At 37.5% G+C, this 13574-nt stretch overlaps 1 protein-coding gene across 1 annotated transcript in view; it reads right to left on the bottom strand.

Annotated features, from left to right (window-relative positions):
- Positions 1–5897: 5897 nt before the first annotated feature.
- The window catches only part of DYNC1LI2_1 (Cytoplasmic dynein 1 light intermediate chain 2), a 29894-nt gene continuing 22217 nt past the window's right edge, over positions 5898–13574 (bottom strand). Inside the window, exons 9-11 of the mRNA XM_051212166.1 lie at positions 11953–12150; positions 11157–11331; positions 5898–9799 (exon numbers count right to left, since the gene is read on the bottom strand). Coding sequence (XP_051072319.1) covers positions 8862–9799; positions 11157–11331; positions 11953–12150 — 1311 coding nt within the window. The 3' untranslated portion in view covers positions 5898–8861. The remainder of the gene's footprint in view (positions 9800–11156; positions 11332–11952; positions 12151–13574) is intronic.

The raw sequence follows: 13574 nt of genomic DNA on the forward strand, positions 1-13574 counted from the left end.
ACGCCTGTTACTCCCAATGGAGCATAGGCCGCTGACCAGCATTCTCCAACCCACTCTGTCCTGGGCCTTCTTTTCTAGTTCCCTCCAATTCTTGTTCATTTTTCTCATGTCTATTTCCATTTCTCGGCGTAATGTGTTCTTTGGTCTTCCTCTTTTCCTTTGACCTTCAGGATTCCATGTGAGGGCTTGTCTTGTGACGCAGTTGGGTGCTTTCCTCAATGTGTGTCCTATCCACTTCCAGCGCTTCTTCCTCCGCTGCTATCTGGTTTGTTCTCTCCCACAGTACGTTGTTGCTAATAGTGTCCGGCCAATGGATCTGAAGTATTTTGCGTAGACAATTGTTGATAAACACCTGTATTTTCTGCATGATGGCTTTTGTAGTTCTCCAGGTTTCTGCCCCATACAGTAGAACTGTCTTGACATTTGTATTGAAAATCCTGACCTTGGTGTTGGTTGACAGTTGCTTTGAGTTCCAGATGTCCCTCAGTTGTAAATATGCTGCTCTTGCTTTTCCGATCCGTGCCTTCACATCTGCATCAGATCCACCCTGTTCATCAATGATGCTGCCCAAATATGTAAAGGTTTCTACATCTTCCAAATCTTCTCCGTCAATTGTGATTGGATTGGTGCATTCTGTGTTGTATCGGAGAATCCTGCTTTTCCCTTTATGTATATTGAGACCTATTGCTGCTGAGGCTGCTGTCACACTGTTCGTCTTCTCCTGCATTTGTTGTTGCGTTTGGGATAGAAGGGCCAGATCGTCTGCGAAGTCTAGATCATCCAACTGCATCTTAGATGTCCATTGTATCCCGCGCTTCCCTTCAGACGTTGACGTCTTCATGATCCAGTCGATCACCAGGAGAAAGAGAAAGGGTGAGAGTAAGCAACCTTGCCTAACACCGGTCTTCACTTCGAACGACTTTGTCAACTGTCCTCCATGCAGGATTTTGCAGTGTAATCCATCATATGAGTTCTGTATGATATTGACTATCTTCTGAGGCACGCCGTAGTGTCGAAGAAGTTTCCATAGTGTTGTTCTGTCCACGCTATCAAATGCCTTTTCGTAGTCAATGAAGTTGATGTAGAGTGATGAATTCCATTCAATTGATTGTTCCACAATGATCCGTAGAGTTGCGATTTGGTCTGTACACGATCTATCCTTACGGAATCCTGCCTGTTGGTCCCGAAGTTGGGCGTCTACGCAGTCCTTCATCCTGTTTAACAATACCCTGTTGAAGAATTTTCCCGGTATTGAGAGAAGAGTGATGCCCCTGTAGTTATCACACTTGCTGAGATCGCCTTTCTTCGGTATTTTGATCAGGTGTCCTTCTTTCCAGTCTTTTGGTACTTGTTCCTCATCCCAAATCTTATTGAAGAGAATGTGGAGTATCCTTGCAGTTGCCGCTACGTCTGCTTTTAGTGCCTCTGCTGGGATGTTGTCTGGTCCTGCTGCTTTGCCACTCTTGATTTGTCTGATGGCCATGCTGATTTCTTCAATTGTTGGTGGGCCAACATCGATTGGGAGGTCCGTGTGTGCTGCTTCGATGTTGGGTGGGTTCAGTGGGGCCGGTCGATTCAAGAGTTCTTTGAAGTGTTCTACCCACCTGTTTTGTTGCTCTTCAATGTTGGTGATTACCTTGCCTTCCTTGCTTTTTACTGGTCGTTCTGGTTTGCGGCGATTTCCAGAGAGTTTCTTTGTCGTGTCATACAATTGTCTCATGTTTCCTTCCCTTGCAGCCTTTTCCGCCGTCGTTGCTAAATCTTCCACATATTTACGTTTGTCGGTTCTGATGCTCCTCTTCACTTGTTTGTTTACTTCTGTGTATTCAGCTTGTGCCTTGGCTTTTTCTGCTCTTGTTCGACTGGTATTGATCGCTGCTTTCTTGTTCCTCCTTTCTTGAATCTTATCCAGTGTATCAACAGTGATTCATTCCTTGTGATGGTGCTTCTTGTGACCCAGGACCTCATGACATGTTGAAGTGATTGCCTCTTTGATCCCCTTCCAGTTGCTCTCCACAGTAGTTCCTTCTCCATTGAGTAGATCATGAAAGGCCTGGAACTTTTTGCTGAGGACTATCTTGAATTCGTTGAGTTTGTCAGTATCCTGAAGAAAGGCCGTATTGAACTTTTGTGATATTGTCCGCTACGTTGTGCAGTGCTTCTTGAGTTTCAATTTCATCTTGGCGACCAGCAAGTGATGATCTGATGCTATATCAGCTCCTCTCTTGGTTCTCACGTCCTCTATAGTCCTCCTGAACGTTTTGTTGATGCAAATATGGTCGATTTGGTTTTGTGTAAAGTGATCCGGTGAAGTCCATGTGGTTTTGTGTATGCGTTAATGTGGGAATATGGTGCCGCCTATGACCAGCTTATTGAAGGCACATAGATTTGCAAATCTCTCACCATTTTCGTTTCTTTCTCCCAGTCCGTGTCGTCCCATTATGTCTTCATATCCAGTGTTGTCCGTTCCAACCTTGGCGTTGAAATCTCCCATCAGAATGGTCAGGTCCTTTGTTGGGCACTTCTCGACGATTGACTGCAGCCTATTGTAGAATTGATCTTTAGCGTCTTCATTGTAGTCGTTGGTAGGCGCATAGCATTGGATGATGTTCATTGAACTGCCCTCTTCCTTTGTTTTGAAGGAGGCTTTGATGATCCTTGGTCCATGACATTCCCATCCTATAAGTGCGTTTTGTGCTCGTTTGGACAGCATCAATGCAACTCCTTGTGTATGTGGTGCATTTTCTTCTTCATGGCCGGAGTATAACAGGAGCTCTCCTGTAGTTAGTCGTTGTTGTCCAACTTGTGTCCAATGTGTTTCACTGACCCCAAGTACCTCTAGGTTGTATCTTCTCATTTCTGCAGCAATTTGGAAGGCTCTCCCGGTGTCCCACATTGTACGAACATTCCATGTACCTAAATAAATGGTCGCTCTGGTTGTCAGAAGGGGCATCGGCCTCGTAACTTCCGAAGGAATTCGGCTTTCATCATGATGCTTCATAATCCTTCTAAATGAAGACCTTCTGACTCCCAGGGCAGAGTTTAAAAGATTTGAATAATTTTTTCTGGTTAGCGTTTTTTTAGCGAGTTAGTTTTCTACGGGATGGGGACGCTAACCTCATGCCCAACCCTCCTCCTTTATCCAGGCTTGGGACCGACAGTAGCCCCCGGAGGGACTCCAGGCGGAGTTTATTTAAAGACAATCAACGTTTAAAGAGGGGTAATACTTGTGATATTAGTTCACAGACTCAGATTTCCATAATTGCAAGCAGCATAGGAAGTGTGCAAGAAGTTTTTTAGTGAATGTAGAATAGTTTAGTTTAGCATGCTCAAGATTGAAGTCATATATTCTAAATAGAAGCTTTGCGAATCACTATCGATGGTTCTCTGTAAGACTCATCTATGCAATCTAAACCGCAGTTATTAGGTGTCTAGTTATACAGTGTGAGTACGTATTAACTTGCCTCAGTACTTCCTAATTCTTATGATTTGATCCAACGGTTTTACCACAGACTCTACTTCTAATTCTCAGTGAGGATATATATAAAGTATTATATAATCTCATTGAGCTTTATGGCATTGTCGCAATGCGGTTTACCTTTGAACTTAGTCATTGTACTAGGGTACAGTTACAGATAAGAATCTGTTACAAATATGATACATTTTTATACAGTAGTAGAACTGTCTGTCTGCTTAATGTCTTCTTAGATAAACTACATTGAGTTACATCGTACATCATGGTAATTGTGTAACTATCTTCTCTAGAGTTTTGTCATCAGATGACTGTATGCACTTAGGGTACATCCTTATCTTAATGCTGTATAATTTGTACCGTTAAAATCATCTGAGGTTCCGCCAGTAAAACTATTCATATTTAAAAATGAGGTGGAATGGATTGGATTTTGGTAGAATTATGACGTAAGTAACACATGAAACAAATGTGTTGAGTAGTAGGCGGCTACACTGCGCTGTTCAAATGAATGATTCAATAACTGCGATAATTGTACAATTCTGTACTATTTTCTGGCTTCAATTCTCCTACAGTTAACAAGAGAAACACTGAAAAATAAATTTTTCATTGCTTTCGTTGGGTGGAAAATGTTGTGGCAGCTATGTGCCTCATCGAAAATTAGCCACTAAGATTGTGATTTTTAGGAACTCAAGTGTGTTTTCGCGCGTATTTTTTAATGTTAATGAAGGTTTGTCCGAAAATCCACTTTTCACTTGATCATGGCGTTGTTTCTCCCAGGAAAACTTATCTACATTTCATAAATTATCCTAATAAAAAATTTGATCATTTCACCTTTTTTAAATTTTAACTTTATTCATTTGGGTATTGTTGTTCAGAAGTAAATGTGGTTCTGAAAATCCTAGTTTCTAATGGTCAAATGTATTTAGAAGGAATTTATATACAAGAGTTTTGAGAACTAACTTAATGAAATAAAATTTTAGTCAAACTAATTTAAAAGCAAATTTATAGTGACGTTGATCAATATTATTGCAATATGAAATTGAGTAACAAATAAACTGGAAAATAAATTATTTGTTTAGGCTATAAATGAGTGAACACAGGAATGTAATAAAATATTCGGAATTTAAGCCCAAGTGCATATTTTCTCTTTTCTATCACAATCATAAGTAACATCATGTGACAACAACTTGTTGTATACCCGTTAATATAAAGGTCTCAAAGCATGTACATGGAAAAACAAGTGCAAGGCTTATTATCTTCATTTTTAAACCTATTCTTTACAATTTCAAACTAAATGTTTCTTGTGTATTCAGTGGTCACTTACCTGACGTTCAAAAATCATTCAAATTAATCAGTAAGTAAGTACGTCCAAACTCAGCTTTGTTAAAGGTATCTCTATCACAAGATATAAACCTGATTTATGCAATAAAAGGAATATTGTGAGTCTTGTATTAACCTAGTGATCTTAGTTTTTAGTGTCCAGTTGCTTAAAATTTTGATCTATATCTTCATTTATATGATTTAATTGGAAGTCGTTTTTCATTTAAACTACTATTTGCTCGTTTATCTTTATCGGTCAGTTTAATCTTTCATTTAGAACTACTCAGTGTATGACACAAATTTCTCGTGTCCAAAAACTTATGTGGTTAAATAATCGATTTCGTCAAAACAGGCGACTAAGTTATCACTTCCATTCACTCTGTCTAACTGATGGTTTATGTATTTTTAAGTGATGGTGACCTAACCTGTTGTATGTTCTGGTAAGGGCAATGGGACATTGCATCACACTGTTTTTGCGTGCTATTTTCAAATAGAGTTGTATGCTATTTGTGTGTATCTCGCCCCGTCAAATAAAGTTAAGCTGTTCGACTTTCAGGCACCGATTTCTAGGTTGAAATCCCGCTACACCTACTTCAGATTCGGCAACCGAGCAATATCATTAGCCCCCACACATATAGTGTGGCCTATACGCAAGTAGCTAGTAAATGGGTGAATTTAGTTATTTATGCTCAAGTGATAGTAATATGGTTGTTTTAACACCATGCATTAATTTCGTTTCAACGTCTTAACTTTCTTTTTATGATTATTATTGTTGTCATTAGTAAATGAAGGAAACACCAAAAACATACATTAAAATATGAATATCAATTTTGTTATAAGAGAAGGCTCATTATATATATATATATATATATATATATATATATATATATATATATATATATATATATATATATATATATATATATCCTGAATAAAACCTCATAATATCTTATAATAAAGCGGTTAAGAACAATCACTCTACGTTATGTATTATAATTAAAAGTAAAAACTTTAAGTAAAATAATGATCGTAATGAAAATAATGTGGAAAAATTAATTTTTCTTCTCATTGTTTCTTTTTGTGACATACTAAAAATAAAATTGTTCTACTTTTTACTATCAGTGTTCTTTGACAAGGACGATAATGGTTTTCTGATAAGATTAGGTGATGCATTCGCACTTGTTGAAATTGCATACTTTGTTTTAGTATTCGTTAAAATATTTGTCTGTCCAAAATTCGGTCCAGTCACTGTAGGTGACCTTTGTGAACCACTTATGTGTTGTTTAACTGTTGGTTTTCGTAATAGTTTAGGGCTTGGCGGTAAAGATTTGTTCTTCTGAATTGTGGTGTTCGTATAAGACGACGGTTTCAAACGCGAATGAACTTTTATACGTTCTAGGGACTTTTGAATGGAGAGTGGTGAATTGATCACTGAAGGAGCACGAGATGTAGTTTCTTCATTTATCGGTGAAGTAACAGTTTTCGAACAATCCTCAGACAAAATCGAATTATCATTTGACGATATCTTTTCGGAATATCCTGCATCAGCAAGAACAATGGATGTAGAATCAGATCCCGATATAGCCATATCAGGTAAAACAGCCACATTACATTCGTTAGCTAGAATGGCGGAAAGACCAACGTACGAGGTATTAGTATCAGGTAATAAACTGATTAACATGTCTGAAGTAGTTCCTAACAATGGAGATATGTGACTCGGAACAATTGTCGACTGGGAGTTCGGTGCACTGTCCACTTCATTGATTTCGTCGTTGAGATCAGTGGGATTTGTGTTGTCAGGAGAGGTGTGGAGTTGGTTGTTTAGATGCTCTGTGTCAATGTGGTCAGTCAGATTATCTGATGTTTGTGACAACTCGACAACAGGTGGTTGATCAGTCATTGGATCTAAGTGTGCCTTCGACGCATTCATACAGGCGACCAAAGGAGCGTCGAATTTTTGTGAACTATCCACTTCACCAATTTTTTCTCTGAGTTCAGTGGGAGTTTTGTTTTGATTTTGGAGGTCCTGATGACTAGTCTCAGGTAGTTCGTGATTCTCGTCAGAACGACCTTCAGTCATCGTGTCACTGCGAATTGTAGTGATACTGGTTTCCGAGGTGTGTCCTAACAATGGAGATATGTGACTCGGAACAATTGTCGACTGGGAGTTCGGTGCACTGTCCACTTCATTGATTTCGTCGTTGAGGTCAGTGGGATTTGTGTTGTCAGGAGAGGTGTGGAGTTGGTTGTTTAGATGCTCTGTGTCAATGTGGTCAGTCAGATTATCTGATGTTTGTGACAACTCGACAACAGGTGGTTGATCAGTCATTGGATCTAAGTGTGCCTTCGACGCATTCATACAGGCGACCAAAGGAGCGTCGAATTTTTGTGAACTATCCACTTCACCAATTTTTTCTCTGAGTTCAGTGGGAGTTTTGTTTTGATTTTGGAGGTCCTGATGACTAGTCTCAGGTAGTTCGTGATTCTCGTCAGAACGACCTTCAGTCATCGTGTCACTGCGAATTGTAGTGATACTGGTTTCCGAGGTGTGTCCTAACAATGGAGATATGTGACTCGGAACAATTGTCGACTGGGAGTTCGGTGCACTGTCCACTTCATTGATTTCGTCGTTGAGGTCAGTGGGATTTGTGTTGTCAGGAGAGGTGTGGAGTTGGTTGTTTAGATGCTCTGTGTCAATGTGGTCAGTCAGATTATCTGATGTTTGTGACAACTCGACAACAGGTGGTTGATCAGTCATTGGATCTAAGTGTGCCTTCGACGCATTCATACAGGCGACCAAAGGAGCGTCGAATTTTTGTGAACTATCCACTTCACCAATTTTTCTCTGAGTTCAGTGGGAGTTTTGTTTTGATTTTGGAGGTCCTGATGACTAGTCTCAGGTAGTTCGTGATTCTCGTCAGAACGACCTTCAGTCATCGTGTCACTGCGAATTGTAGTGATACTGGTTTCCGAGGTGTGTCCTAACAATGGAGATATGTGACCCGGAACAATTGTCGACTCGGAGTTCGGTGCACTGTCCACTTCATTGATTTCGTCGTTGAGATCAGTGGGATTTGTGTTGTCAGGAGAGGTGTGGAGTTGGTTGTTTAGATGCTCTGTGTCAATGTGGTCAGTCAGATTATCTGATGTTTGTGACAACTCGACAACAGGTGGTTGATCAGTCATTGGATCTAAGTGTGCCTTCGACGCATTCATACAGGCGACCAAAGGAGCGTCGAATTTTTGTGAACTATCCACTTCACCAATTTTTTCTCTGAGTTCAGTGGGAGTTTTGTTTTGATTTTGGAGGTCCTGATGACTAGTCTCAGGTAGTTCGTGATTCTCGTCAGAACGACCTTCAGTCATCGTGTCACTGCGAATTGTAGTGATACTGGTTTCCGAGGTGTGTCCTAACAATGGAGATATGTGACTCGGAACAATTGTCGACTGGGAGTTCGGTGCACTGTCCACTTCATTGATTTCGTCGTTGAGGTCAGTGGGATTTGTGTTGTCAGGAGAGGTGTGGAGTTGGTTGTTTAGATGCTCTGTGTCAATGTGGTCAGTCAGATTATCTGATGTTTGTGACAACTCGACAACAGGTGGTTGATCAGTCATTGGATCTAAGTGTGCCTTCGACGCATTCATACAGGCGACCAAAGGAGCGTCGAATTTTTGTGAACTATCCACTTCACCAATTTTTCTCTGAGTTCAGTGGGAGTTTTGTTTTGATTTTGGAGGTCCTGATGACTAGTCTCAGGTAGTTCGTGATTCTCGTCAGAACGACCTTCAGTCATCGTGTCACTGCGAATTGTAGTGATACTGGTTTCCGAGGTGTGTCCTAACAATGGAGATATGTGACCCGGAACAATTGTCGACTCGGAGTTCGGTGCACTGTCCACTTCATTGATTTCGTCGTTGAGATCAGTGGGATTTGTGTTGTCAGGAGAGGTGTGGAGTTGGTTGTTTAGATGCTCTGTGTCAATGTGGTCAGTCAGATTATCTGATGTTTGTGACAACTCGACAACAGGTGGTTGATCAGTCATTGGATCTAAGTGTGCCTTCGACGCATTCATACAGGCGACCAAAGGAGCGTCGAATTTTTGTGAACTATCCACTTCACCAATTTTTCTCTGAGTTCAGTGGGAGTTTTGTTTTGATTTTGGAGGTCCTGATGACTAGTCTCAGGTAGTTCGTGATTCTCGTCAGAACGACCTTCAGTCATCGTGTCACTGCGAATTGTAGTGATACTGGTTTCCGAGGTGTGTCCTAACAATGGAGATATGTGACTCGGAACAATTGTCGACTGGGAGTTCGGTGCACTGTCCACTTCATTGATTTCGTCGTTGAGGTCAGTGGGATTTGTGTTGTCAGGAGAGGTGTGGAGTTGGTTGTTTAGATGCTCTGTGTCAATGTGGTCAGTCAGATTATCTGATGTTTGTGACAACTCGACAACAGGTGGTTGATCAGTCATTGGATCTAAGTGTGCCTTCGACGCATTCATACAGGCGACCAAAGGAGCGTCGAATTTTTGTGAACTATCCACTTCACCAATTTTTTCTCTGAGTTCAGTGGGAGTTTTGTTTTGATTTTGGAGATCCTGATTACTCGTCTCGTGTAACTCGCTGTTTGTATTTTCACTTTTTGACTGTATATTTTCATTGTACCTTACTAATTTTTCGGACTCTTCGCGTCCATTATTTTCTCCCATTGTTTTTGTTTTTTTTCCGTTTGTTATCTCATATTGTTGCTTCTGTTGAGGTTCATCTTTTTCTAGTTTTCCTGACGCATTATTTGTTGTCTCGTCACTCTCGTTTTTCACTTTTTCATGATCAGTCTCCGTGTATTCGTTTTGTTTGGTAATGTCGTTAAAATCTGTTTCCACTTTCGCGTACTCTGTGTGTTTTTCTGTAATCCCAATAGTGAAAAGTTTTTCCCCATCTTGATCTGTGCTGTTCCTTGAACATTTTACACTTGTATCCATGTTGTCTTGTTGTTTGTCTTTTTGGTCTACAAATTATAAAATTTTTAGTTATTAAATGATATTCCATATTCGAAACCTACAGTAACTAATCATTTGAGTTCATTTAATAAATATGTTCATTTTTTAGAGCATTTTGTGTGTATTCTGTGTGAAACGGTTGATTCTAGGATTTTTTCTGCTCTTCGAACAGATATTTTAAATGACGTCTTAACTTTTTCAACTGTTTGCAATAATTTATTGAGTTGATTTTACGGTTTTGTATTATTTGTAAGGTGATGTTTATCTTGAATTAAACCGGTATTTTTTGGTTTCTCAAAATTCCATAACAAGTATACGTTTCGAATAAACATTTAACCTAAGAATAAGGTATTTTTAAACCTAAAATTTGGAGTATTTCTGGAGATATTTTAGTCCTTGAAAAATCTGTGAAGGAGAATAAAGGTAACTCATAACGTAGTTCAATTCATTAAGAACCTGTATCACTTATAACTAATTATGTTTGATCTAATTCACTTGGATATTTTTATGCAGTAAGGTATCAATAGTGTGAACATACAGTTAAGAAGTACTACTGAGATGGCAATATTAACTATATCTGGTAATCATTTGGATTTTTTTCATCCAGTTCAAATCTATGGTAGCACTACAGTACCTGTAATATTCAGTTCAAATTTCATGCATTAATGTTAACCAAGATTATATGCAATCCAATAGGTGCTTAGCACCCATCACCTGTTTTTTTGTTATTTTTCTAATGTTTCTGTCAATTTCACGTAGAAAAGTTTCTACACTGTATAGATATATATCAGAATATCCTATTTCCATAGCCATCGTTTTTCATCAGCAAACAAACCATGAGGTTTTCTTTAAGCAGAGATGGATGATGGCTAGTATTATGATCCAGGACACGCGTTTCATCCTATTTTGGACGCGTCAGCTGGATGTATCTGGATCCCACAGTTAACGTTCATTCCGGAACTTGAACCCAGTACCGTTTGCTTCAAACTCCATCACGTTATTCACTTAGTTACTAAGTCTAGATAGCCACAAGCTTGTGCAGAGACTGACTAATCACAGCCTAAAACACTAGTGAGAAGATCCAAGCAACCAATGTATTCGAAGTTGTGGGCAAACATATATTTGTACGTCAATATCCAAACATTCTTTAATTTGATGTATAGCGACTTAAATTCTTAAGTAAGAAGCATTTTACATTATGTACTTCATTTATTGAATAGGTTTTAATAAAGCATTAATCTGTTGATCAGTTTTTCTCAATGTTAGAACTCATTTAATAGCTTTTACAAAAGCAATATAATAGTTTAATGTATCTGGATAACATTGTTAGTTGTGTGTACTAAATTCATTGTTACTTCAGCTTACCTGATGATAGTGATGTACGTTGAAGCTGAGGCTCAGTAGACGTTTCTCCAGTAGTGTTATTTACAACTGGTCGCTTTTTAAGCAGATTTGAAAAGAAATCAGCTAGTACGCCATCTGAAGTACCTTGTATAGAAGGAGTGCTAGTTAGATTATTTGTTGGACCTACTGGAGAAATCTGTTCAGAAAATGTTGAAAATGGATGAAATGTTAGATAATCAGTATACATTGATCTTAAAGTTAATATAAACTCTTTGTAAACTGTTGCACGTATTTTATTCTAAATTTTTGTTATTAAGAGACATCGAAAATCTTTTTAAAAATCTCACAACAGTCGAGAACTGTCCTTAATAGGTTTGATGAATCAACACACTTGATAACCTGTTATATTCAGGTTCCTTCCTAATATGATTGATCGAATCCATGGATTATTTTTGATTTTGGCATCTTTTCCAGATGATTTCAGGAAATTGTAGTAATTTTTCAACCATATCTCCGCCTTTGATTTTGTTCATACTTCTAAATTTGTAGTACCAAGAGTCTAAAAGTCTGCATAAAGTCAGTAAAGAAATTTCTGTGTTTTAAATACTATCGCTACTGAGATTATAGGCTTACAGTATTTAAAAAAACATATTTTACTTGGTATTATTTGTTAAATATTATTCATAATTCATTGAAATACGAAATCAGTTTTCTGTAGCTCTACACACCCTACTGAACCAAATAACCAGTAATCAAATTGTATTTATACAACACCGTACTATTCATGTATCTATCGCTTCATTATTAATCAACTTACTTTTGTACGAAATATAGGGGTTGGACTGATCGGTAAACGACTGTTATCATCCATGGTTTTAGCACCTGATCCAATTTTAAAACTATTTGCAGGCTGTTTTGAATTGGACGGTAAACCCCCAGAGCCTAAGAATTCTTTTAGCATGTTAGGATCTATGTTCTCGTTTTCTTTGATTGTTGAAAGTCGAAGGAGAAAAGCCTACAATAATCAATAACATGTAATAAAACCCCACCAAATTATATTTCGTATTTAAAAAACTTGAAACAATTTTCTAAAATAATTATTGATTGGCTAATAAGCACCCATGATAATTCTTTGGAAAAGTCGAATGGCGAAAATATCTAGTTTTATTCCATTACAGAAAATTAAAGCTATGTAATAAATTACAATGTATGTTCTTTTACGCCACAGATTGTAAAGCTTCACATAAATTACTGACAATCAGAAGGATAGCTTCATACTGAAAATTTATGAATTGAGAATTGTAAATTGTATAAATTCCAGAATGGTGATTATTTTTTCATCAAACTAGTTTGACGTTAATATCAGACAATATTATGTACCTGTTGTTACTGAAGCCTTTCTTTTGTATATACTGTTTAAAAAAACATTGGATTTTGCATTACTGATTAAGTGAATATGAAAAAAATCTTTTTGAGCTTCTTGCTTCTCGAAAATTTCCAATTCCTTCAATGTCTATTAGTTTTTTTGATAGTGTGTGTGCTACTTATATTGACATAAGTAGTATATGATGTTAGTCGTGAACAGAAGGTCTGGCAGCAGAGAGACAAGAGGATCGAACAATAAAGAATGGAAACAGGATGTAATTTGTATGAAAATGCAAGAACAATGAAATCTGAGTCATTTTGGGACGATTGGTGTACATTTTGCAAATTAAGTATTTACTTTATGATTGTTAGATTTTATTAACAAGTCCTGTAATTTTGTGTTAAGTACATTCGATTGTCCTCACCTGTGTTCTTGTTCAATACAATAGTACTATTACTGAGAAAATAAGCTGGTTGCAAAATAAACCATGTCATACCTTAGTAGGATTAATGATTTACTTTATGCACATAAATAAACAATAAACCAATTATTTAAACTTATTATTAACCACGTTGTAATAAACAATATTTATGCTGAATATAACAAAAAAAGTTTTATATTTTTGATAAAATAATGAAATAGGAATAGAAATTTTCACACAGAATTTTCAATTGAACACACTTATAATTGAGGTGAAGTTGTAATCATGTGTTTGTTTTTCATGTAAGGTTTAAGATTCTCGCAAATTATTATTAACAATATGTGTATTATTCTGAAATCTTGGTTTTATAATATTATTATACGCCATAGCTACAGGTTTTTTGTTATATTAGGTAAAAAAACAATATTCCTTGAGACTTATTATATATAAAATTGTAAGAATATACAAATGTTTGTAACACTGTATATATATATATATATATATATATATATATATATATATATATATATATATATATATTAGATGGTGGTTGGAGGGAGTCAACAGAAAAACCCGGACCTGGGTTTCATGCTACTTGGCACTTGTCAGCAGGGTGAACCTGTAATCTTGAGGGAACTGGTGCTCCTTGAAG

The sequence above is a fragment of the Schistosoma haematobium genome, chromosome ZW, assembly GCF_000699445.3.
Source record: "Schistosoma haematobium chromosome ZW, whole genome shotgun sequence".
NCBI classification, from domain to species: Eukaryota; Metazoa; Platyhelminthes; class Trematoda; order Strigeidida; family Schistosomatidae; genus Schistosoma; species Schistosoma haematobium.